Genomic DNA, 26,928 nt, shown 5'->3' with positions numbered 1-26,928 from the left:
CAGTAGAACGCATCACTGAATTGGAAACTGGCAACTGGGAAACTGGCCCCACCCCTTTCCCCCTCACTGTATATGTTTCTTTTCCCTTTTTACCTCCTCTATGATGATTTCCTGTTTTGACTATATAGTTGTGTATACGTCTCTAATTGTTTTGATGAATTGAAAATGGTGGGCCCTATTGTAAACAAGTGTAATGCTTTATGGTGTTAACAGTTAACAGTTGTTGTATTGAGTTGCACTTGAAATGTACTGTAATTCTACTGTACTGTACTGTTAATCAATCAATCAATCAATCAATCAATCAATCAATCAATCAATCAATCAATCAATCAATCAATCAATCAATCAATCAATCAATCAATCAAAAGTAGACCAAGGAAGAACTGCAACTTAAATATGTCAAATTGGCCTCATGGTGGTGCTATATAACATGTCACAACCACACAGCCCTGGCAACCGGCCTAGTTTAGTTTTTGTTGTGATGACTCGATGATGATTTGTGGTATTCATCTTTTTTTTCTATGTCTCTAGAATTTGCCTCTGCTGGAGAGATGGGAACGTTGGGAAACCCCTCTAAGGATGAGCACAATGTAGTTATTATGGGTCAGCGACACAACGAAGCCTCCAAGAGTGTCAACAGAGACAAAAGTAGTTTCTCTATATTGCTCCTTTTTTGTAGTAGATACTAGATACTAGCTATCGCTTCTCTATTTTACTATATTTGATTTGCAAAAACAGTAGTATAATTTCATTGAATCACCTAATTTTTTTTTAAAAGATTTATTTATTGATAATGCAGATATTTACCACAATGAGTTACAGAATCATGATTTTTTTTTTTTTTTTTTTAAACAAGACAAGACAAACTCAAAAAAGAAAAGACAAAAAACAGTAAAAACAAACCCCTACAGCTACACAGCTCTCATTACTCTGTATTGTACACAACACCTCTTGACAGCAACAACTCGGATAAATACATGAAAATAACAATATAAATAAAAACTCAAACTAAATCAAGATATTGAGATATTGAAGGTAGAACCTCAAAGAACCTGCCCCATATTCTTTCAAAAGTAGCAGGCCTTCTTCTTACATTGTCCTAATTTTCATTTTTGTATTTGTGGGTCCGTACGTGACAGCGGCAGCTACACCTCCTGAGAGCAAAGCGTGTCATAGCCTTTCCGGCCGTACGGTTCTTAACCCAGAGAGGCTGAGGACAGCCAAGGCCCTGGTGGACAAAGCAGTGAAGGTAAACTATCTGCATGTACTGTAGCAGTGCACCAACCTGGTCATCGGGAGCATTTATGGTATCAGCGCATTAGGGCTGCGAATCTTTAGGTGTCCCACGATTCGATTCGATTCGATTCCGATTCTTGGGGTGACGATTCGATTCAAAAACGATCTTTTAAATTTTTCCGATTCTCGATTCAAAAAAGATTTTTTTCCGATTCTAAAGCAGTTTTTTATTTTTATTAAAAACAATTAAATAGAATTTTAGCATGATCTACTCCAGTCTTCTGGCATGAAAGCAGAGTACATTTAGTAAAAAGCTTGTATAATTGTAAAGGTTTTATCAACTGAATGATTTAAACACACAAAGGTTAAATCCAAGAGTAAGAACATGTCTCATTTATTTAGCTTGCACAAATTTGAACCAGTACAAAAGTTACAAAATCTCTTCTCACTCAATACCAGAACAATACATTAGTATTAAAACAGGTGTAAAATAAATACAATTGGCAGGCTTAGCTTAGCTGGTAGTAAATGCACTATGCAGAAACCCAGGCCATAATGCATTGCATGCACAGGTAGTACCTGTGCATGTTTTTTTATATTTTTTTGCACAAATGTACCTGTCAGGTACAGGTACATTTGTGCAAGAAAAAAAGAAAAAAAGAAAAGAAAATCGATTTTTGGAAAATGAGAATCGATTCTGAATCGGACGGCATTAGAATCGCGATTCTAACTCGAATCGATTTTTTTTGACAGCCCTACAGCACATACAGTATGCTCAGGAGGACATGAGCAAATCAACACAATCTCATCCTCACTCGTCAGAAATGGTAGCTTTGTCCCCTATAGTGTCTCTCTTTAGTTGCTGTAGTGCCCCATTCAACTTCTATATCGATTCAAGGACCACAGTAGTACAATAAACACTGTATTTATATTTGGAGTGATGCGAAAGTGACACTTCCGGATGTTGGCGAAGCTACAGTATTTGACGAGTGGGGATGAGACTGCGTTGTGTAGGCTACAAATACGTCTCCAATTGGCTTCCAAAATGTTCAAGATGGACTTATTTGACAGAAAAGTATAAAAATCGTGAATCCAATATGCAATCAACCCCTCAATTGAATCACATATGGAGGAGAATCCACACAGCAAGCAAAAATGATTTCACGTATATTCAGCCACAAATTTGACAAATGGTTTTTTGTTTTTTTATGGAAATTAATGTAATCTGATGACTTCCTTAAGACTAAAAACATTAAATGAGTATAGGCTTCTTCAAAATGATCAGTGATAATGTAAAGTCAGTAGTCATGGCAGACAAGAACTATATGGTCATATGTTTGAGTGGTGCAACCACTCCTATAGACAGATATGTGTGTCCCTGACTGTGTCCCTGGGTCTGAGCACGGAAATAGCATATTTTCACCACCAAGTGTCACTGTTGTGCAGCGTAGCACACACACACACACACACACACACACACACACACACACACACACACACACACACACACAGTCCAGGGAGGAGAGCTTGTACAGTACGTATACAGCACAAGTACAGTACAGCACCACTCACTTCAGAAGGGTCTGATTTTTCTGTGTAAACCACCATTGTTCCCTAGTCTATTGCTTTCTCTCCCTCTCTCCCAAGATGCATATGATATTCTCCATCCAGGGCCCCTACCCTGTTGTGGGAGCAGCGTTGCGGGCCAGAGGCTGGGTCGAGCGCCGTGTCCTACACCCCAGCCAGCATACATACCGTCACACTAACACCAGTGATGATGACGACTGTGAGCTGGTTGAGTTAACACTTAACATTTTCCATTATAATCTATGTGGATATTTTACCCATCTGTCTAACCTTTCCGTTCCTTTCTCTGTACTCACTTTCCATAGACAATATGGAAGATGTAGAGAAAGAGTTTGATTCCGGTGGAATGTATGACATAATGGTAACATTTCTGAACATCCAGGCTTGTGTTCTTTGCCGTTCTTTTGGTGGATCCACTTTATCCCATCATGATAATTAGCTTTTCTGCCTCTCTTGTCTTTCTCCAGTCTCGCATGGTGCGAAATGAAACGGTGTATTTCTATTGGACAAATCGCAGAGATGCCATCGACAACCGCATGTTACACAAGGAGCAAATTACAAACCACTTTGCGAAAGCAGGCAGCTTCACCACCAAGGTATCATTACAAGTAGGACATTGTCATTGCCATGCCTGCAGGCAGGGAGTTGTAATTGCTGTGTATCTTTTGGAACAAAATAACTGGAGAAATTATGGCTGCACTTTGATTTAACTTGGTGGGAATGAGTAGTAGGCTGCCCTGTCAAAAGGTCAAGGAAATTATGGAGTGGGGTTGGGAGGATGGTTGTGGGTGCAGGGAGGAAGCGAAGATACTTAGAATGGCTAAATTATTTTTTTGTTTAAATAAAGAGCTGGTCAATGTCACAATCAATGTTATATTTCATACTTTCACACTTTATTATACAGTTGTATACAACATCTGGGCTTTATGGAGTGAAAATAGTCTGTTATCAGACTTTGTTTTTTTATATGGACCTATTGTGTCTGAAATAGTTTAACTATAACAAGCGATCCGATGTGGACAGTCTTCGTACCATGCACTCTGGAGCGTTTATATGAAGTTTGATATTACTTCTTCTTTGATCCGTTGCCCTCTCTTTTCTTCCCAGGTGGGGTTATGTGTGAATCTAAGAAACCTGTGCTGGTTTGACTCAGCTGACCCAGAAACCTTTTTCCCACGTTGCTACAGACTAGGAGCAGAGGATGATAAACATGCTTTCATTGGTGAGAACTTCATCATTCATCATACTTCCTCATTTATCAACCATGAAACATTGAAACATTAGAAGGTGATATGATGGGTTTTTTTAATGCTTTATTTCAGATAGGTGTGTAATTCAGTTTAGAGAGACAAGGGGAAAGATATAGAGGAGGGACATGCGAGACAAGCCCTCCTTGGTCAGGTTCAAACCTCATACTCTTTCGCCAGGCCAAAGGCTTGGCGAAAGAGTATGTTTTGCAAACCGTCTGCTTGTCAGTTCGTCCATGTGTGTCGGTTCATGTGTCTGCGTACAGCTAATCTCCGGCACTGTTGGCCCAGTCGCTGCCAGACTGTGCACACACAGTTTGCCAATCCCCTTTTCACATTAGCCTATTATAGCGCGCGCCACCAAGAGGCCACAATAACCTACCTGACCTGGCGGAGACCTGTGCTCAGAGGAGCACCATTTCTAGTGTACTCTGATCTTGCATTTGTAAGTTGCTTGGGTTAAGAGCGCCTGCTAAATACCTAAATTGTAACTGTATAATTGTCACTTTGTAGAGGATTACAGAAGGACAGCCTGTACCAGTCTTTTGCAGTGTGTTGTGGAGAGATCGCAAAGCAAAGCAAACCAAAGTAAGAATCTCTGTTTCAAGTCTTAACTCACTGAGAGCAATTGTTTCAATATATCTCCATGGATTTGACATGTTGTTCCTCCATCTAAGATAAGAAGAAACAAAGCAAGCATTGCCAAGACACACCTTTGGTTCCCTCCAAAATGATTGACTGTGCACTGAAGGTTTGCCGGAACTTCCTCGACAGTCTGGAACACAATGACATAGACATGAGCCTGGAAGCGTCACAAGCACTTACACATGAGCAGTGGTCTGAGTTGATCAAAAACTACTACCGTGCTGTTCAGTAAGTACTATCTCTCTTTGTGTGTGTGTGTGTGTGTGTGTGTGTGTGTGCGTGCGTGCGTGCGTGCGTGCGTGCATTCTCAGTATCATGCCATTTCTTTCTTTCTTTCTCTCTTTGATTCCATTCTAGTGATGGGGTGGAGATTGAGGACAGTGTTCACTTTGTGAACCACTGCCAGGTGATGCTGTGCAGGCTGCGGGAGGTCAGCCCACAGCTGGACACCGATGGCATCCACAACGTCTGGATCATCAAACCCGGAGCCATGTCCAGGGGCAGAGGTATATGAAGGACGGAAACAGCAGTATAAATACGTTATAATAAAGCAACCATCCAAACTGAGCCTGACTGAGCTGAGTTTTATTGCTCTCTCTATAGGCATTTTGTGCACCAAACGTTTGGACGAGATCCTCCAGGTGGTGGAGAGTGATCCAACCCTGATCAAGGACAGCAAATGGGTGGTGCAGAAGTACCTAGAGCGCCCCCTGCTGGTCCACGATATCAAGTTTGATGTGCGCCAATGGTTCCTGGTCACAGACTGGAACCCTCTGACCATCTGGCTCTATAAGAAGTGCTACCTCCGCTTCTGCACGCAGCCTTACTCTCTAGACACACTAGACAGGTGAGACAACAACAATAAGGTATAACAACAGAAAAGGAGAGATGGAGAGAAAGAGAGAGAACAGTATTGAAATATTAAATATAAAACTTTTTCTCCCTCATCCATTTCTCCAATCATACCTCATCGTTCTTGTCCTTGTTGCTATACTCTCTGTTACATTCTATTTGACTCTCTGGTCTTGTCACTTCTCACTCCCGTTCCATCAGCTCTGTCCACCTGTGTAATAACTCCATTCAGAAGCACCTGCAGAACTCCCAACGACGCCATCCAGATGTGCCTGCTGACAACATGTGGTCCTGTGACCAGTTCAGGACCTTTCTGTCCGGTCAGGGCAGAGCAGCTCAGTGGGGGGCCATCGTGGTCCCAGGAATGAAGAAGGCCGTAATCCATGCTCTGCAGACTGCACAAGACCTGGTGGAGTCACGCAAAAACACCTTTGAACTCTATGGCGCTGACTTCATTTTAGGTAGAATGGGATGGCGGATTCAGCTGTCAGCCCAGTTTCCAATTCCAATAACCAATTATCTCTCAAAAAGTTGTTGTTTTTCTTATAAAGGAAATGTATTACTTTTTTCCCCTCCTTTCTGCTATTTTAGGCCAGGACATGTGCCCGTGGCTGATAGAGATAAACGCCAGTCCCACCATGGCCCCCTCCACCACTGTGACAGCTCGTCTGTGTGCTGCTGTACAGGTCGATGCTTTAAAGAGAGGACTAAAAGACTTTCCTTTTTAATAATGCATTCTGTTAGCTATTCAGGTTTTCTTTGCCCCCCTTTTACATTGTTTTTATGCAGATATTTTTCATTCTGTACTGTAGCACTTTGAGATTTGTTTCAAATGTAGTGCATGCATTATAAACAAAATGTATTATTATTATTATTATTATTATTATTACTACAGGAGGACACACTGAAGGTTGTTCTGGACCGCAGACAAGACAGGACAGCAAATACTGGGGAGTTTCAGCTCATATATAAGCAAGTAAGGAGGAGCTGGACTGTTCTTATGATCAGTAAAGGTTGTCTATCCCTCTTTCCCTGGTGGCCTGGTCTCATCTTCCTCCTGGCTCACAAGCTGTGGAATGACCTCCTTGCATTGGTCAGGAGTCAGGACCACTCGGACTAACTCGCAATTCTTCTTCAGACTCCAGCTTGTCTACCAACACTTAATTATTTTTGCAAATGCACTCCCTGCTTATTGACTATATATGTTAGTGGGGTTATATAGATAGATGTTATTATTTCGTTTTCCTGTTGGTTTGACAAAGGTTCATGCTTGCTTAACTTGCACATAGCAGAGCATCTACTAAGTGCATAAAAAATCTTTAGTTAACTTTGCAACATGTATGAATACTGTATAATTATGATATATCCTTGGTAATATACTGTAGAGGAGATGTGTTTCTTGCCATTCATTATTATTTCATTCAAATGTGCACTCTTTCATTCACCCACTCTATTTCTTTGTTATCCAGGCAGCAGTGGAAGTGCCACATTATGTCGGAATCAACTTAAATGTTGAGGGCTCCCGAATCAAATACCCACATCCTGCTCCTCCTCCAAAACCTTCCCACCCATCTGAGCATTGGCCTGTACTTCCTGCACTGAGACGCTGGGGCCCTTCCAAGGTCAAGGAGTCTTGGATAGAAAAAACAAGGTCTTTAGAGATTTTAAGGCTTCAGCTGATGCCCATGGGCAAGATCGACTCCTTCCACCTGCCAATCAGTGCCCAGGCAGCACGGTCGCCGGATAGCTGGAGGAGGCCTCAAGTATTGAAACATCGGTCAGGGAAAGTTTGCCATCTCACACCAGAAAGGCAACGACACTTTTTACCTCTGGGGCTGATAAACCCTTTTCATGAATCAGACAAGGAATCACATTCCACCAGGGTCTCCACAGCGAGAGTCTCAGTCTCACACCCTATGAACAGTTTCAGAAACCTCCCACGACATCAGAGCTTCCATCAGACACAAATCAAGACCCTCCTGGGTACTGGAATTAACAAGCACTCTTGATGTAAACATTTATATTTGCTCTCTATTTGTTGGTCTACCTAAAAATAAAGGTGGTATTTCACATGATGTATTCTTGATTGTTTTGTGTTCTGTCGATAGCCATAGAGCACCCATGCATCCACAGACATGAAATAAGTTATAACAACAAATCAGGTCGCTTTTTAGTACCCTACTTCGCATCACCAGACTGTATCCTGATCAGTGCTGCACTGCAGCCCCGTCTGCTGCTCACATCACAGTGCTCAGTGAGGACCACGTGACCGGGTGACGTCACACAGGACCACTCTTCCAGTTTGACAGTAGAAATGGCGACGTCCGTGTGCCGAGTCGGTAGCACTCTGGGTCGAGCCCTCTCCAGAACCCGCAGTGTAAGTTAACAAAATAATAACCTATGCCTTTTGTAATGTGATTTTGGCCGGTATTTTGGTCATGAAAAACGTTCTATAAAAGGCTGCTAACGTCTATCGGAGTAGATTGAACTGCTATAGTCTTTAGCAGCTAGCAATGCATAGCGTCTAGCATCACATCTGCTAGCCGGTTTAGCATCAACTTGTTAGCCACAGTAGCCGAACACAAGGTCAACTGTGAAGGAACATGCTATGTTCTTGTCTCAATCACTTGACATGTCGAATACTCCTTTCTGTGCGTGAAATGCAGACCAGGAGGTCATGGCTTTGATCGCGTTCATCTCATAATGTTTGTTAACGACAACCTTTTGTCAGTTGTCCTCATTTGCCCTCCCACCTTAGCTATAAAGCTATAGCTATCTCTAGCCAACTCCATCTAGGTGACTTCTTGTTGTGACTAACAGATGTCGATAATAACAGTTCAAGTTTAGAGCACTGATTCATTAACGTGACTTTCCAATTGATATAAACGGCTTTATGAAATTATTTCATGTGTGGACGTGTGAAATGTCATTTCAAGGTGACAAAGTACTTTTCTGGCAAGTCGTTTTTTGGCAAATGTCAGGATTTGTTAATCAGCTTTTCAAACAGGGACCCCCAAGGTGATATGTATTGAACTACGCAACGCCCATTCCCCTAAATATTTTATGTTAAGTACAGAATTCTACTACTGTCTGTAGGTGTGGAGAGATAAACCTAGTATGATCTGTCTGAATACCGTATATGTAGTCATTAGTATATGCTCATTGGATTACCTGCTAGCTGGTGAAATTATAGTGGAAATTTCAACCTAGCATCCCTATTTTATGCATACATATTGCTCACAACACGTCCCACGCAAACCATCACACATTGTGAGCTTGTAACTTGAATATTTTCACTTTCTGAAATAGGACTGGTTAATTAAACTGGCCCTATTTTGGCTGGGGAGCGGTGACCCCCTGGAACACCCCAAGGACCTCACTTTGAGAACCCCCTGTACTAATAAACTACGAGAGCAGGGGTTCCCAAACTGTGGTGTGTGCAACACAGTGCAGTGACATTCTGTGGTTATTTGCCATAATCATATTACAAAATGTATCATTTTTGGCCAAATACAACGAGACTGAGTGCTGGGGGGGTGCGTCAGCCAGGTCAGGAGGTAACTGGGGGTGCACGGCCAAAAAGGTTTGGGGGCCGCTGTACTAGAGAGTAGAGAGAGAGAGAGAGATTTAACAAGGCTGTTTCTTGCTTTATTTAATATTAATATGGTGCATTGGAGTCAGGAAGACAGTCTTGAGTTATGTCTGTTAAACGTAGAAGTAGCTGGAGATGTATTAAAGCTGCTCAGATGCCTATGTATTCATTTCCCCTGTAGCTGCCTTGATAATGGTGGCCTGTAGTCACCATTATCCCTAATGTCCTATGGACATTTCATCAGGCAAGGTATCATGTTTGTTGCTGGTGTAGATTAGAGATAAAAACCTCATTATTAACCAAAAGGCCCACAGACACACACAGAGCATCAAATGACACTTGCTTCAGTGACATGTCATGCAAGGCCATTTCTTCACCAATTTGAACCTCACTCACTCACTGACCCAAATGGACCCAGGGAGGTATCGTAATACACAGATGCATGCACGGGAGCTGTTCTTTCTTATTATTTTTATTTTTGAGCTTACATTTTTTATGCCTTTTTATTGATGGTGAAAATGTGTTAGACAGGAAAAGGAAATGGGAGAGAGATAATGACACGTAGCAAAGGCCGTCGGGAACGGGACTCAAACCCGCTACATTGTAGCCTGGTGTACAGGCTACAATGTAGCGGGTTTGAGTCCCGTTCCCGATGGCCTTTGCTACTGTGTACTACTTTTCTCTGTTCCCCCTTCACTATGACCGGCAAATTGGTGGCATATAGAACAGGATACTTTAGTACTTACTTTTCTTCATTATAGTCTTGCTGTTTACATCACTGATGTCACTAACTAAAGTTTAAAGGGAAACAGCTCCCCTGTCCTTAAAGGGAAACAGCTCCCCTGTCCTTAAAGACGTACAGTGGGTCGCGGGTAAAAAATGGCAGATCTAAAAGCTATTTTCGGCACACAACCCCAATATCCCATCTTACGACAAAGTATACGACATTCGGCTGTAACGCGTGCAGTGCCAGACTGCCATTGTCGGGTTACTACTACAGTAACTTACTGCACGCTGTCAATAAAACCGAGATGAGACGACACAACTTCCTTTCGGCCGCCACTCACAGCTTTGGTTTACCTTATTTCTGTTAATTCAATGGCATTGTGTATTAACCTTTGACCATTTCTGACTTCAGCACCTCCTCCTGTCTTTGAGGCGTGGACACGTTAGCTATGCCCAGAGCCTGATCAGCGCTCCAGAAACCAGCCTCACTGCCCTGGACAATGGCCTGAGGATTGCCTCCGAGGAGACCGGACATGCCACCTGCACGGTAAGAAGTTGAACTGCTACAGCATATATATTACCAGTAAAGTTCCATAATCGTGACAGCCCTACCTCAAATAAGATGGTCTGTGGAGAGCATTTAACACTTAGACTGCGGCCTGTTGGACACAAGTGGTAAATAGCTTGTGCAGGCCGTGAGATTACTACTCAAGTACTTTCATTTTCCCCGCTCGCAGCTCTCGCAGACCTCCATTGTAAGAAAAGGCTAATGTTAGCATTTACTCATTTCCATTGAGATGCGATGAAAAATCAGTAATCAAATCCAAATCTCGGATGTCTGATCAGCACAACGGACAGCGGGGAGTTATGAGCCAGAGAAGATCCTACTTATAACAGTAGTCTACGCATGCGTGAGCATGCTCCGTGCATGCGTGAGCATGCTCCGTGCATGCGTGAGCATGCTCCGTGCATGCGTGAGCATGCTCCGTGCATGCGTGAGCATGCTCCGTGCATGCGTGAGCATGCTCCGTGCATGCGTGAGCATGCTCCGTGCATGCGTGAGCATGCTCCGTGCATGCGTGAGCATGCTCCGTGCATGCGTGAGCATGCTCCGTGCATGCAGGGGAAAGCAAGGCTTTGCCTAGCAACTGGCTAAGGGCAAAACGTTGTTGGTTCCGTATATAAGCGATATAAAACTGTATATATATATATACGTCAATCGCAGACAACAGATGGCTATTAACCCATTCTGACCGGGCACCCATTTTGGTGTCAGCATCATGTTATGCTTTAGCTATTTAAAAATAGCAGATCTACAAGCTCATATCGCGCCACCGAGTGGCGCGATACGAGCTTGTAGATCTGCTATTTTTGAAAAATCGAAGAACGACTTGACATTTTTTAGAATCTGATCTCAGGTTAGAATGGGTTAATCAGACCAGTGTGTGTCCAGTGGAAACCTCGTATGAATCTGATCTCAGGTCAGAATGGGTTAAAACACGTCGTATATATGTACTGTACTCTGTAGGTGTTGGCGTGGGTCCGTTTCATGTGATGATGTACCTTTGATATTGAATGGATGTTATCTCCTATGACGTTAACACCTTCCACCCTGTTTCAGGTTGGACTGTGGATCAATGCTGGTAGTCGGTACGAGAGTGAGAGGAACAATGGAGCCGGTTTCTTTCTGGAGCACATGGCTTTCAAGGTAGATATTCTTACAAACATCTCTCCTAGATATATCACCAAGAAATGTGACTTTTGTTCCTTGGTGACACACACTTATGTCTAAAATCTGCAAGGACCCATTCATTGCGAACGCACTGAGCACTAACTATGAGACCCTGCAGATCATTGCGAACGCAGTGATTGCGAACGCAGTGAGCACTAACTATGAGACCCTGCAGATCATGTCTGTGTGTCTGTCCCGCTGTGACACCACCTGCCCGCCACCAGAGGGCGCAGCTGTAGCGCGCACACACACACACACACACACACGAGCTGCGTTCGCTTCCCGCGTTTGCGCGTCTTACTTGTCTTACTATCCAGTTATGGGATGCAGAATATGTTTATGCTGATAATACTGTATTTATTCAACACTGCACGTCTAATAGAAAAAAGGTTCAAGAAATTAAACTATTATTACTAATTACTTCACTCTCATAAAGACAGTGGTGTCACTGAAATGGAGACTAGTTGTCTGTCTGTCTCCCCTCTGCTGTTAACATCATGGGTAACCTTACCTAACCAAGTGGCAAATTAAATGAGAAACACATTATCTATTGAGACAACAATATGACATGTTGACAAAGACACCCCATACATTTGGAAACATATTTTTATTCAAATCAATAGCGTCTCCAGTTCATGTAGGATTATTTTAAAAGTAGGCTAAATTATAGTTTAATTACAGTGTTTTCTATGGGCTGGCCTGCAGTACACGGTTCTCCCTTACACCGAGTAATTGCTCAATTGTAGGCGCCCGTGACTTGCTTGACTTGTCAATATGGTACATTTGTGAATAACGCATGATATTATGATGAAGCTTAATGCATTTTAACCAGTTTTGTAAATTTGGTTTAGGTTTCATTTAGTGATGCATAAAATATAAATTTGTTTATCTAATGGTCAGACATAACAGGAAAATGCATAGATTTCTCTCAAATAAGGTAAAAAACACACTGCCTTAATGTTGCACAGAATTGGATTATTATTACGACAACAACATACAAAAATAGATAAAAATGCACTTAACCCATTCTGACCGGGCACCCATTTTGGTGTCGGCACCATGTTATGCTTTAGCTATTTAAAAATAGCAGATCTACAAGCTCATATCGCGCCACCGAGTGGCGCGATACGAGCTTGTAGGTCTGCTATTTTTGAAAAATCGAAGAGCGACTGACATTTTTAGAATCTGATCTCAGGTCAGAATGGGTTCATCAGACCAGTGTGTGTCCGGCGGAAACCTCGTATGAATCTGATCTCAGGTCAGAATGGGTTAATGCACTCCTTCTATATCCATGTCATTCCTTCCATTCTGCAATTTCCGTATTAATGCCTTGTCTTTCTAGGGAACCAAGAGCTACCCCCAGTCCGCCCTGGAGAAGGAGGTGGAGTCCATGGGTGCTCACTTGAGTGCCTACACCTCCCGGGAGCACACTGCATATTATATGAAGACACTGGCCAAAGACCTGCCCAAAGGTGAGACAGACTTAACCCATTCTGACCTGAGATCAGATTCATACGAGGTTTCCACTGGGACACACACTGGTCTGATTAACCCATTCTGACCTGAGATCAGATTCTAAAAATGTCAGTCGTTCTTCGATTTTTTTCAAAAATAGCAGACCGGCCCAGGCCGTAGCGTAACGGTCTGGGCACCGGACTGGTAATCCAGTCGCAGTGTGCCGCGGGTTCGACTCCCGGACCCGTCATCCCCCCATCTCTCTCCCGTTTCCTGTCAGCCTACTGTCTGTCCCTTCAAAAATCAATAAAAGGCGTAAGCCGCAAAAAAAAATATCTTTAAAAAAAAAGAAAAATAGCAGACCTACAAGCTCGTATCGCGCCACTCGGTGGCGCGATATGAGCTTGTAGATCTGCTATTTTTCAATAGCTAAAGCATAACATGATGCCGACACCAAAATGGGTGCCCGGTCAGAATGGGTTTTAAATGCTGCATTTATATATTGCCTTCATCCAAGGTGCTTTACATAGATTGTGCATTACATTCACCCATTCATACACATACACCGGTGGCGGAGGACACCACCATGCAATATGGGTTCAGCGTCTTGCTCACAGACACTTCGACAGTAACTCTGGGGGAGCCCGGGATCGAACGTGGAACCTTATGGTTCCCAGGCAGCCGCCATACCTCCTGAGCCCCTTCCGCCCGCCGCATGTGAAATAACATGAAGATTTAACCTTCTGCACATTTATGATGATGAGGACTTTTATTATCCCAGGGGGGAAATTTCTCTTTGGCAGTCAGGTGTACAGTATTACCACACAAAACAATCTGCCATACTATCAAACAAAATACTATAGTACAAGACACAGTATAATACAACATTCATCAAGGTTCATATTCCTACTACATAATTCTACTGTACTCCGTTCATTGGTGCTATACTGTCACTGACGGACATGCGCGTGTACCATAGACTGTAAAAAGATATGGACAGAGCGTTCCCCGGGTCTGATATGGATGTAAGATGAAGCCAGTCAGTCCTTGAACTGTAAATCGCCATCTTTCTAGATCCGTTTGGGCCCAGCTGGCCATTGGCTGGCCCAGACAACGAGGCTGGACTTCCCCCCCCTTCTTCTTCGTTGGTTTTTATTTCGACTCGAACGGGGGTGGCTCCCGATCATAGACTGTAACGGTAGCCACGACCCTCAGAACATACGCGACTTTATGGTCATTTCTTTTATAAATGGGACCATAATTTTCCAAAAAGAATATTATGACATGAGAAATGAGACTTTAAACTAGTGACTGGAAGCAGAAAGTATTCATGACCATGTTTATTAAGGTAATACAGTCGAGGTGAAGTTGGGCTCAAATACATGGACCTCTATGGAGATATGACAATGACAGCGCCACAACAGGCCATTATATGAACTTTCAGGAAGTCCCGATTTCCTTAGTAGCGTCACAAAATATCTGTCTGACTGCCCCCCCCTGGCGTGTACACACATCTCTCGATTTTCTACTCATGCTCACCGTGACTCAAACAAGTATGAGTCGAAAATTCGTTTTTATTATTATAATTTTTTGTAATGGCTTGTTATAAAACGTTGCTGTTTCAAATGTTTTCCAAATGGGAGGGGTACGTGTGTCTGTGTGTGCTGTGCTGCTAACTGTCAGCGCCGCTCGTCACATCATACATGGTAGCTGTTGTTGTGGTTTGAGCAGAGCGGCTCTGGGTTTGAGAATAGAATAGACCCCATCGTCCCAGGGTGAGGGGGGTATCTTAGCAACACTGTGCCATTGGTCGTGTGCTCGTGTCATGAGCCAATGGCTGCAGCTCTGATCCTTCCAGTCTCAGTTAATTAGGGAACTCGTGACAGGCTGCAGATACTTGGGAGTTGTGACATCGCCGATAGCGCCGCTGCTCCTTCAGTGTTGTCGTTGTTTACAAAATAAAGTCTATTTATTATTGGGCTTTGATGCAAATTCTAAACATATGGATGCAGCTGCAGAAGTTGTGTTGCTTAGAGGAGTGCTTAGTTGCGTTCTCTGTCGTTGTCGTTCTCCTCAACTGCTGCGCAGCAACAACAAACAAAAAAGGGCAAAAAATCGATTAATCGATTTGCCTAATATGAGTGGTTTGACATCCCTTCCCCTAAGCCAATGGGAGTCTGACCCCGTACTGCCTAAGCCAATGGGAGTCTGAACCACCCATGTAGCCAATCGCGTAGTAGCGACCTTGTCATGATTGGCTGCCTCCTAAGCTACAGTATGATAAAAACGCACCGCGGAAGTCACTGCAACGCGGAGTGGAGCCAAGCGGCTGACAACAGCGGCTAATGTTACGAGCCAACTGTAGAGCAGGACAGCCATAATGTTACGAGCTAACTGTAGAGCAGGACAGCCATAATGTTATGAGCTAACTGTAGAGCAGGACAGCCATAATGTTATGAGCTAACTGTAGAGCAGGACAGCCATAATGTTATGAGCTAACTGTAGAGCAGCACAGCCATAATGTTATGAGCTAACTGTAGAGCAGCACAGCCATAATGTTATGAGCTAACTGTAGAGCAGCACAGCCATAATGTTATGAGCTAACTGTAGAGCAGCACAGCCATAATGTTATGAGCCAACTGTAGAGCAGGACAGCCATAACAAAACAGTGATTTAACCAACAAAAGAACGTTGCAAACAAACGAAAACAACGGCCGTGAGGTGACAGAGAAACATACACGTTACAAAAAAAAGGAAACGGACGCACAACAGTATAGAGCGCACTTGTTTCAAATAGTCATCATTTCTTGTTTACTTGTTAAAACTGTGATGTGACGACAACAATGATTCTGATTCTGTCTTCGTGCTGTACCCATTATCATGGTTTGTGCTGTTTTGATTTAGATTTTGAACTTCACAGCACTTTGTCAACCATTGTTGTCATATATGTGCTTCACAAATAGTTTGATTTGATTATCTCAACAATGAGGCTATCTATCCCCTTTTCAGTGTGCTAGACCCCTGGGAGATGGATTGCAGCACCCACTATCAGCTCCCAGTACTTACCATACCTCATAAAGATTTGCTCTCCCACTTTATCCATCACATCAGGGGACCTCGATACACAGAGCATGTTTGAATTTATTTCGGTCTCGTGGACAGACATGCAGACATTCTGTGTATTCATAGGTCTTGTCTGTGTCCCCCTACCCTCCTTGTGTTTTCTTAGCTGTGGAGCTGCTGTCGGAGATTGTGCAGAGCAGCTCGCTGAGCGAGGCAGACATTGAGCAGCAGAGGGGTGTGGTCTTGCGGGAGCTAGAGGAGGTTGAAGGCAATCTGCAGGAAGTGTGCCTCGACCTGCTGCATGCCACAGCCTTCCAGGGCACCCCTCTGGGACACAGCGTGCTGGGACCCTCCAACAATGCAAGGTAGTGTGTGTGTGTGTGTGTGTGTGTGTAGACCGATGGAAAGATGAATAACCCATTCTGACCTGAGATCAGATTCATACGAGGTTTCCGCCGGACACACACTGGTCTGATTAACCCATTCTGACCTGAGATCAGATTCTAAAAATGTCAGTCGTTCTTCGATTTTTCAAAAAATAGCAGACCTACAAGCTCGTATCGCGCCACTCGGTGGCGCGATATGAGCTTGTAGATCTGCTATTTTTCAATAGCTAAAGCATAACATGATGCTGACACCAAAATGGGTGCCCGGTCAGAATGGGATAAAGTAGATACAGATAGATAGACAGATCGATCGATCAATCAATCAATCACACAGATACTCCCACTCACTCAGTGTAATAGATCAACATTCACTCAAAAGAGCTTTCAGCAACAATAAAAAATACTTTACTTTACATTATAGGACCATTCAGGCAGTCTGGCATGTTTAGCCCATTGATATTTATATTTATATATATAGTACGGTATACATTTTCTAAAGCCATTTTCCAAAGTATTCTGTAACTTTGTTTAATTTCCGAGGAAGCCATTGGAATCAGTTCAGTTTATCAACATGCAGAACCTGGAACACTGCTTAAGCTACGTAATTCAACGCACAAATTATAATGATCTCCTTTTGTTCTTCGGACAAAGTGACGTTAATGCATTTTTAAAGTGTGGATTGGTTGAAAAGTCTAGCCAAATATAGTCATGGGAGAAAAGATTGATGTTCCAGCAATATTTAACCCATTCTGAACGGGCACCCATTTTGGTGTCAGCATCATGTTATGCTTTAGCTATTTAAAAATAGCAGATCTACAAGCTCATAGCGCGCCACCGAGTGGCGCGATACGAGCTTGTAGGTCTGCTATTTTTGAAAAATCAAAAAACGACTGACATGGAAACATAGCTTTTTCAGAAAACTGTCATTTTCAAACAGACATTTTTAGAATCTGATCTCAGGTCAGAATGGGTTAAGCATCAATGACTTAACGCCACAATGACGTTATAATATAAAGATTAAGGGGAAAATGGTTGTGTGTGCCATATATATGAGATCATAAACTTTAGATTTCATTCTTTTAATTTGCAGTATGTTGCCATTTCTCCCCTGTATATTCTCAGACTCTCATAAAAACATGATGCCAGCGTGAGAAAAAGCATAGTAATATTTGTTTTGTTTGTCCACGTAGGAGTCTGAGCCGTCAGGATCTAGTGGAGTACATCAACAGCCACTACAAGGCTCCCCGCATGGTGCTGGCTGCTGCTGGAGGTAGGACTGTCTGACCCTAGTGTCTGTCTTGTAGGGATGAGTATCAAGGTCCTAGTAGACCTAATAATAATCTTTATTGTCCCGAAGGATATTCTTCTTCACAGGTCTGTTCAAACACCCTCATCAAAACAACAGATGGCACCTAACACCAAGACAATACAAAGACATGAGGTCCACACATAATAAATATATATATATAGAGAACCATCCTATCGGCCGGCGGGGCAGTTTGTTTATGCCGCAAATCCCGCGATTGGCTGAGGAGACAAAACTCCTACTAAAACGGACCTAGTTCCAAATGACTTGAACCCTGAAAATCAGTAAGGTCAGAGATTATCAATACTGCACTTGGCGGGTCTCATAATGTAACATCATAAGAAGGGAGTCATGTTATTTTAATCGAATCACAAACACAGCAACTTTTTATTTCAGTCGAATTGCCTGCTGACTGCTGTAAAGTGTAAACGTGATGCATGATGTGCACAGTACACACTAACTTTGTATCATTAAGTGCCTGCCTGATATTCCCTTGTTCCTCCGTCCTCACTTGACCCGGAAGTTTAACTCGGTCTGCCATTATGATGGTTATGCCAGGTCTTATTCCTGATCCAAGGAGCAAGGAGTTTGAGTTGGATCTGATACTTAACCCATTCTGACCGGGCACCCATTTTGGTGTTGGCATCATGTTATGCTTTAGCTATTGAAAAATAGCAGATCTACAAGCTCATATCGCGCCACCGATTGGCGCGATACGAGCTTGTAGGTCTGCTATTTTTGAAAAATCGAGGACACTTTTAGAATCTGATCTCAGGTCAGAATGGGTTAATAATGAAACTGTCAGGATGTAATAGACATTTTTAGAATCTGATCTCAGGTCAGAATTGGTTAAAGTGCGACCCCTTACAAATGGCCTAATGTGCACTAATACGCTGCAATAGATAAAAAATGGCTGACTTCTCTTTGAGATTTGCGCATGGCTCCAAGAGGCTTTTTCTTTGATTGATTCCTGCTGTGTACTGAATTCTGTACATATACAGTATACACACACACTACACAGGTGAAACCAGAATGTGGGGCTTCAATTTAGAAATTCTTTAGGGGGCACTGTTGAGCCATTTTGCCTTTTCATTTTTGAGTTCAATGAAATATGTAATTTTTCTACTTTTGCAGCAGTTTTTTGAGCACATTCAACAAATGTGATTTAATATGTGCACTTCTTTTTATTGTTTTTTTTTTTTCATTTCAATAGGGTCTGGTACTCTGGCCCTAATGATAATAGTCTCAATAGGTCTTTGTACTGGTCCAGTGCTCGGCCCCTTATAAAACGTACAATCGACATACAGTACAGTGTCTTCACTGTCTTGTATCTAACAGCCTGTGTGCATCTCTTGTTTTTCAATTAACTTTAATGAGTTTGTCTGTGCAGGTGTGAGCCATGAGGACCTGGTCGGCTTGGCCAAGACTCACTTCAGCAGTGTCTCTTTCGAGTACCAGGATGATGCCGTCCCTGTGCTGTCCCCCTGCCGTTTTACAGGCAGTGAGGTAAGACGTGTGTGAGAGATTGGCCAAATGTAGAATGTGCGAGGGCTATATTTTTGTCACCATTCATTGCAGAACTCCCGATTGTTGATGTATTGTGGTTCTCAGGTGCGCTTTCGTGATGATGTTATGCCCCTGGCGCACGTCGCCATCGCTGTGGAGGGAGCCAGTGCGTCCAGCCAGGACATTGTGCCGCTCATGGTGGCCAACTCCATCATCGGCAGTTTTGACATCACCTACGGCGGCGGAAAGGTTAGGTTCTTTCTGTTGATGCTGATTAGGAAAGGGCAATGGAAACAAAAGGAGCGTACTTACTATTATATATACAACAGGTCGTTTTGAGGAAGCAATTAATTGGTTGAAACGGCTTTCTAGCTGTGCTTAAACCACAATATAGGAACAGCTAATCAAAACAAAGAATTCGGCCGTGCTAGCTAGTTTCTTGGGACATTTGTGGTCGTAGTGGCTACATCTGTCATTGAAAAAAATGACATTATGCAATAAATAAATGCAATATTACACTCGAGGATGTTCTTTATCGTCATTAATGCACTTCTGCGATACCTTTCGGAAACCGCAGACATGCATTAATGACGATAAAGAACTCCCTCGTGTAATATTGCTTAAATATGTATTACTATGGTTTCCCCTTCAAGCTTTGCCCACTCAAGGCAGAGTCTTTTCTTGAGTGATGGTTGTTGTAGATCTAACTAAACAAACCTAAATCACTCAAGGACAGAACATTGGGTGAGCATTTGAGGCAAATGTTGATTGATGAATTGAATACATTTGTGTTGTATGCCTGGTGTTACGCCGGGACAACGCTCCACACGTCCCAAACTCTTCTCCCTTCTGGCTCCAAAACTGTGGAATGCACTTTTCCCATTGCAGTCAGAACTGCAGCATCACTCCCAATCTTCCGCCGTAGTCTGAAAACCCACCTTTTCAGACTCCATCATGGCCCATAGCACTTACCCTACCCCCTTAGATAGCATTTCTGTAGACTTAGATAGCATTTGATACAGACTTATAGCATGTTATGTTATGTAGACAGCACTATAATTGTATTGTATATAGTCATAGCACGCCATAGTACATATGTATAGCATAGTAGTAAATATGTATAGTTTATATGTATAGTGTATGTATAGTTTCATTATATAGATATTCCACTGTTACTCTCTTAGCTTACGCATGTTTCATGATAAATACTTTTATGTGATGTATTCCCATGCTTTTGTTCTTGCTTAAATGTAAGTCGCTCTGGATTAAGAGCGTCTGCTAAATTGTAAATTGTAAATTGCAGCATCTGAGCAGTCGTCTGGCCCGCATAGCGGTGGACTACGAGCTGTGTCACAGCTTCCAGGCCTTCCACTCCTCCTACAGCGACACCGGCCTTCTGGGCATCTACTTTGTGTGCGACAAAATGAACATTGAAGACATGTTGCACTGGTCACAAAATGCCTGGTTAGGAACTCACACACAACTACACTGATATGCTATTTAAATAAATAAATAGTCTTATTTTATAGATGATAATAAAGTTTCTGATGTGTGACCACTTTATCTCCTGCTGTACTATGAAGGATGAATCTGTGCACGGCCATAACGGAGAGTGACGTTACCAGAGGCAAGAATGCGCTGAAGGCCAGCCTGGTGGGACAGCTCAATGGTACGATCTGTCTTAATCTCACACATTTTAAATATTTATTTATCTCCATTCTCCACATAAACATAAAATAAAAAGCACGTAAGAATGCCTTGCACACACACATGGCTTGGACATAAACACCGATAATGCAGCCAGACAATAGGAAAACGGCCAGTTAACAAAGTGGCTAGACGGCCGGGCAGAACGTTGTTACCTACAATATAGTTGACATTGTCAAACACGGCAGGCGTAAATCATGGATAAAGGAAACGACGCCTCCTCCAAATTGAGGAGCTTCCTATAATTGCTGAGACTGAGCCTGTACCTTACTAACTGCTTGGCACTTTTTGTAAGCCCCCCAAAACCAATTTGTGCACATGCCCTAGGCTACCAAAGATAAAAACTAAAAGTTTACATCTGTAGCCTAGCTGTGAGACTGATCCAGATGTTGATATTTTAGCACTTTGGTTTGAAAGGCTTCCTCTCTAACTGTAATCAAAAGTACAGCTGACCTCCATATGGACAACAACGACAACAGTGGTGTTAACACAGGCTAAACATGCTTCACAGTAGAATGCTGTACAGCATGATGGTGCACCTGGAAATGGAAGAGATGATTTTTTTTTTATATCAAATCCACTATTCTGTTATGTCATCTACACACAAACGGGCTTCTGTCAGTCAACAAGTCTCAACATTCTCACATTCTTATTGCCTTTTTAGGGACAACGCCAATCTGTGATGACATTGGAAGGCACGTCTTGAATTACGGTCGGCGTATTCCACTGGCAGAGTGGGACGCCCGCATAGATGTGAGTTTGCACTTTAAAGAACAGTCATTCTAAAATAGTTATGTTTTGTGTCTGCTAGGTAAATCATCTGTCTGGATTCAAATAACTTATGAACATTGACCAATGTTTTTGTATATACATATACTGTAGAGTAGATAAATGACAGATTAAACAATTAAAGAAAATAATCATCATCTTTTCTCCCTTCAGGCTGTGACACCCAAGATGATCCGTGACGTCTGCTCAAAGTATATTTATGATAAGTGTCCGGCTGTGTCCGCTGTCGGTGAGTTCTGTTAGGACCGGGTCAATGAACCCATAGTCTCAGTGGAACCTTAACGTAGCACCTGTATTATTTATTATACGTTGGATTACTTCATAATACTTCATTATATGTTCTTATGCATAATTATAAGGGTTAAAATAAGTGCATTATAACCCCGACATTATAGACTTATATCTATAAATCCCTTAAAGGGATAGTTCACCCAAAGAAAATACTTATTTTCTATCAATTGCACACCCCATGAAGCCTTTGATTCACAGATGTTGTTTTTGTCGCATCCAATAATTTGATGAGCGGAGGAGACTAAAACAGTCTCCAGTCATCAAATGATTGACTTAGGAATGCGACAAAAAACAACAAAGATTCTCCATGAATTCATGGGGTGAGTAATCGATAGAAATAAATTGGGCTTCCAACAACCTCTAACTGTGACCCCTTTGCCTCTCTCCTTCAGGCCCAGTCGAACAGCTACCTGACTACAATCGTGTGAGGAGTGCCATGTATTGGCTGAGATTCTAATTTCTCACACACATTGTTGCTCTGTAAGTGTCCAATGTTCGCTCCAACCCCCCCCATCCCCCTGCTCGCTTGTTCTTAACGTTACTGCAAGGAAGAAGATCTGAGAATTAAAATATAATATAGATTGTGTCCCCTTTAGTTGTTGTAGAGGTATTGCCACGCACATTTGCACATGCCAGGATTTCATCCTCTGCATTTAACTAACTATTGGGATCTGTTGTTATTATTATTTTATTTTATTTTAACGGCACCCACAGGTTAAGTGTCTCCCCTCTCTGTCTCGCCCTGGCACAGTAATCAACCAATTCATCAGATCATTGTGAGACAGTCTTGTAATTAGCAGAGATTGATCATCAAAGATGTACCATTTCGTTGTATTACAGTGGCCCTGGTCAACACCTGGTTCTGGATATGAGCGGCATGAGGGCCAATGGCACTTCAACTTGTAATGGTCCATCTGCAGTTGATATCGGGACACGGTACAATCAGTACATAATACAACCGTTCATTGTGGAGCAGAAATATATTTATAAATTGCTGTAACATGTTGTTTCTGTCCTCTATTGTACATAACAGAAGCTCTCATTCCGATAAAAATAAAAAACTATAAACATTTGAGTTTGTTTTGTGTTCATTGTGATACTGCTACCCGTGTGTCTGTGAAGCTGTTAACCCATTTTGGGGCGAGAACCCCTTTTGGTGTTAGCATTATGTTATGTTTCAGCTATTGAAAAATAGCAGATCTACAAGCTCATAGCGCGCCACCGACTGTCAGGATGTACAGTAGAAGACATTTTTTTTATCTGATTCTCAGGTCAGAATGGGTTCATTTGCTTTGAATAGAGGTCATCTATATACTGTATAGTACAATGTAGAAGAGCATACCGCGGGGTTCGGTTAACCCATTCTGACCGTGCACCCATTTTGGTGTTGGCATCATGTTATGCTTTAGCTATTGAAAAATAGCAGATCTACAAGCTCATATCGCGCCACCCAGTGGCGCGATACGAGCTTGTAGGTCTGCTATTTTTGAAAAATCGAAGAGCGACTGACATTTTTAGAATCTGATCTCGGGTCAGAATGGGTTCATCAGACCAGTGTGAGCTTGTGTGCTAGTTGTGTACAGTGTCCTTTAAAAGTTTTTTTTTAAATAATATAATTAATTAATATTTTTTATCCCAACATTTTAAGTTTTAACATTTGTACGACATGTTTTCCATTTGTTCAGTACAATGTCCACCTATCCTGTGTGTATGTTAAAACAAAAGTGGAAATGACATGTTCAACCACAAGAGAGATGAAATTTTATAGAACTTTGCAAGAAAATGCTTGAATCCATGAATACTATGCCCGCCTATGGGCATTTCCTAGTACTTTATGGCCAGTTATGCAATTTACCACTTCAGGCAAGTGCAGCTTTTGTTACATAGGTTTGTGACGTTACAGCTGACTCATACATGACCTTATGATATAAGTAAACATGTATGCCATTGACATTTACGTCATGTGTCTGAGCAAATCGGCTATTTTTGTGTTCACGCAAACATTAAATGCCATTGACAATGAATGGAGAATTTACATATGTAGACGAGCAAATCGGTGTGTGAAAGTGTATGATAATAAGAGCGCCCATCACTTCACACAGGTGTTTTTATATATATGAAAGCTGTATAAAAACACTTCTCACTTTGTGTGAAGTGAGAGGCGCTCTTATCATGGGGCGGCGGTGGCTCAGGGGTAGTGCCTGGATGGTAACCGTAAGGTTGCCAGTTCGAACCCGGGCTCCCCCAGAGTTACTGTCGAAGTGTCCTTGAGCAAGACACTGAACCCCTAATTGCTCCCGATGTGCTAGTTGGTGCCTTGCATGGTTTCCGCTGCCATCGGTGTATGAATGTGTGTGTGAATGTGTGTGTGAATGGGTGAATGTAATGCACAATCTCTGTAAAGCGCCTTGGATAAAGGCGCTATATAAATGCACCATTTACCATCATACATAATACCAATCAAATCACATTCTGCTACACACTTTGGAATTGTTAATGTACCGTACAGTGTATGTACAAAGCAATTGCCTCTTTAATACCTTATTGATCATATTCCACATCAAGATGAAAAACATGATTCCTTATATTTTATATCAGTTTAGTAAGTATATCTGGTGTCCTTTCTGGCAAATAAGGATGTTTTATTTTAAGGTTGAAAACTTTTTTAGGTCTTTTAAATGTTTATTTTCAGTAAATAAATCAATCGCATAAACACTACCATATACCAAGACAACATCCCCACAATAGGGAAAGGGGAGGTAGGCACACCAGAGCTTTCTTTTGATAATGTCTTTTAAAGTCACTTTCTGAGCCTTTCATGTGATCTTGTCTAAGGATAAACATACTTTAATGTGGCTACAGTGTCTTGCTGCAGTGGTAATTGATGTTGGGGCGCCCGGCGCCGCCCGCGGGCCTGGTGGTCCAGGCGCTGCATGCCACATGTGGGCCTGACGGCGTGTTCGAGTCCCGTTCATGATGGCCTTTGCTGCAGCCTGCATGTCTCTCCCCTTCTCTCTCTCTCTCCCTCTTTCCTGTCCATCAAAGTCAAAGTCGTACGATTTGTCACATGTTACCGCAGTGAAATTTCTTCTCTCTTGGAGCAGTGAACCGCAGGCAAGGAGCGGTCCGAGAATCATTTGATTAGTTGATTTGACCCACCAATCCAACCCATTGATGCTGAGTGCCAAGCAGGGAGGCATTGGGTCCCATTTTTAGCCATTTTTAGTCATTTTTAGTCTTTATATGACCCGGCTAGGGATCGAACCCTAACCTTCCAGTTTCAGGGTGGACACTAACCACAAGGCCACTGACTGGTAAAGAAAGATCTTCACTGTAACACTGTAAAAAAAAAAAGCCAAAAACAAATCTTTAAAAAAAAAGGTACTTGATGTTGAACATTTTTACTCTCCACAGGGCAGGATTTGAGAATGCTACGATCTATAAAATGAAGACTTACAATTTACAATGTAGGCATTTAGCAGACGCTCTTAATCCAGAGCGACTTACATTTAAGCAAGAACAAAAGCATGGGAATATATATCACATGAAAGCATTTATCATGAAACATGCGTAAGCTAAGAAAGTAACAGTGGAATATCTATATAATGAAACTATACATACACTATACATATAAACTATACATATTTACTACTATGCTATACATATGTACTATGGCTTCTATGACTATATACAATACAATTATAGTGCTGTCTACATAACATGCTATAAGTCTGTGTCGATTCGAATGCTATCTAATCAACAGAAATGCTATCTAAGGGGTTAGGGTAAGTGCTATGGGCCATGATGGAGTCTGAAAAGGTGGGTTTTCAGGCTACGGCGGAAGATTGGGACTTGGGAGTGATGCTGCAGTTCTGACTGCAATGGGAAGTGCATTCCACAGTTTTGGAGCCAGAAGGGAGAAGAGTTTGGGACGTGTGGAGCGTTGTCCCGGCGTTTTTAGTGAGGGTACTTCCAGCTTCCCTGCGTTGGCTGATCTGAGTGCGCGGGAGGGTTTACACTATCATTAGCGTGACATCATCATCATACCCGGAACAGAATTTATGCGGGAACACCTGAGTGTCAAAAAATAGGCCTACTTTCTGGCATTGACAGCCCATGCATCCAAACAGAAAATCTGATTGCATTAAACAACGTTAGACTCACTTTGATTTGCCACCCACTTTATGTCTGAGTCTTGCATCAGAAATCTCACGCAAATGATTATCTTTCTTTTTTTTTTTTCACTTAATTTTTATTGAAGGAAAAAACATACACAACTGACAAGACAATACGGAAAGAAAAAAGACAAAAAGTAAACGAAAAAAAAGGCTGCATTTCTCATATTACAAAAAACTTTCAATGAAATCCAATTACAATATCGCTAGGCTGAGAGAAGAAATTCCACTTTTCCCACTTTTTATAGAATTTATCCTCTTGTAGTCTAAGTATGAATGTTAGTTTTTCCATAGAATACAGTTCCTCAATAATGTCCATCCATTGATCTTTCGTTGGTGGGTCCTGCTGGCACCAGCGTCGTGTGATTGCTTTTTTACTTGCTGCTAAGAGGATCTTGATTAAATATTTATCATGTGTTAGAAACTCTTCAGGGATATTTCCCAACAGTAGAAAAGAAACAGACAGAGGTATCTCAAAACACAGAATGGTCTCCAAGGTGGAATGGATGTCCTGCCAGTATTTCTGAATTTTAGGACAAGACCAGAAAATATGAGCGTGGCCCGCTCCCTTGTGGCCACACTGTCTCCAGCAAGGCTGATCTGTTTTCAGTTGTCTCGATTTAATTTTGGGGG

General features: G+C 42.2%; 2 protein-coding genes across 2 annotated transcripts; both read left to right on the top strand.

Annotated features, from left to right (window-relative positions):
* Positions 1-551: 551 nt before the first annotated feature.
* ttll3 (tubulin tyrosine ligase-like family, member 3) lies at positions 552-7,593 on the top strand (the record flags this gene model as incomplete). The annotated part of the gene is made up of 14 exons (XM_083771186.1): positions 552-648; positions 1,140-1,249; positions 2,884-3,022; positions 3,129-3,184; positions 3,291-3,419; positions 3,931-4,045; positions 4,584-4,658; positions 4,748-4,943; positions 5,073-5,221; positions 5,319-5,562; positions 5,769-6,028; positions 6,159-6,253; positions 6,463-6,543; positions 7,037-7,593. 14 exons carry the CDS (start codon positions 552-554, stop codon positions 7,574-7,576), a joined length of 2,286 nt encoding a protein of 761 aa, XP_083627312.1. The 3' UTR covers positions 7,577-7,593.
* A 222-nt stretch (positions 7,594-7,815) lies between these two features.
* uqcrc1 (ubiquinol-cytochrome c reductase core protein 1) lies at positions 7,816-23,193 on the top strand. The gene is made up of 14 exons (XM_083771519.1): positions 7,816-7,944; positions 10,298-10,432; positions 11,507-11,593; positions 12,960-13,089; positions 16,302-16,500; positions 17,712-17,791; positions 19,218-19,333; positions 19,439-19,582; positions 20,637-20,797; positions 20,917-21,002; positions 21,705-21,793; positions 21,983-22,058; positions 22,513-22,600; positions 22,961-23,193. The coding sequence occupies exons 1-13, from the start codon at positions 7,882-7,884 to the stop codon at positions 22,575-22,577; spliced, it is 1,431 nt and encodes a 476-aa protein (XP_083627645.1). The 5' UTR covers positions 7,816-7,881; the 3' UTR covers positions 22,578-22,600; positions 22,961-23,193.
* The last annotated feature ends 3,735 nt before the right edge of the window (positions 23,194-26,928 follow it).

The sequence above is a fragment of the Protomyctophum parallelum genome (genome assembly GCF_964188405.1).
Source record: "Protomyctophum parallelum genome assembly, chromosome: 8".
In the NCBI taxonomy this organism is placed as follows: domain Eukaryota; kingdom Metazoa; phylum Chordata; class Actinopteri; order Myctophiformes; family Myctophidae; genus Protomyctophum; species Protomyctophum parallelum.
The sequence above is the reverse complement of the archived record's forward strand: the minus strand, read 5'-3'. Positions and strand labels throughout refer to the sequence as shown.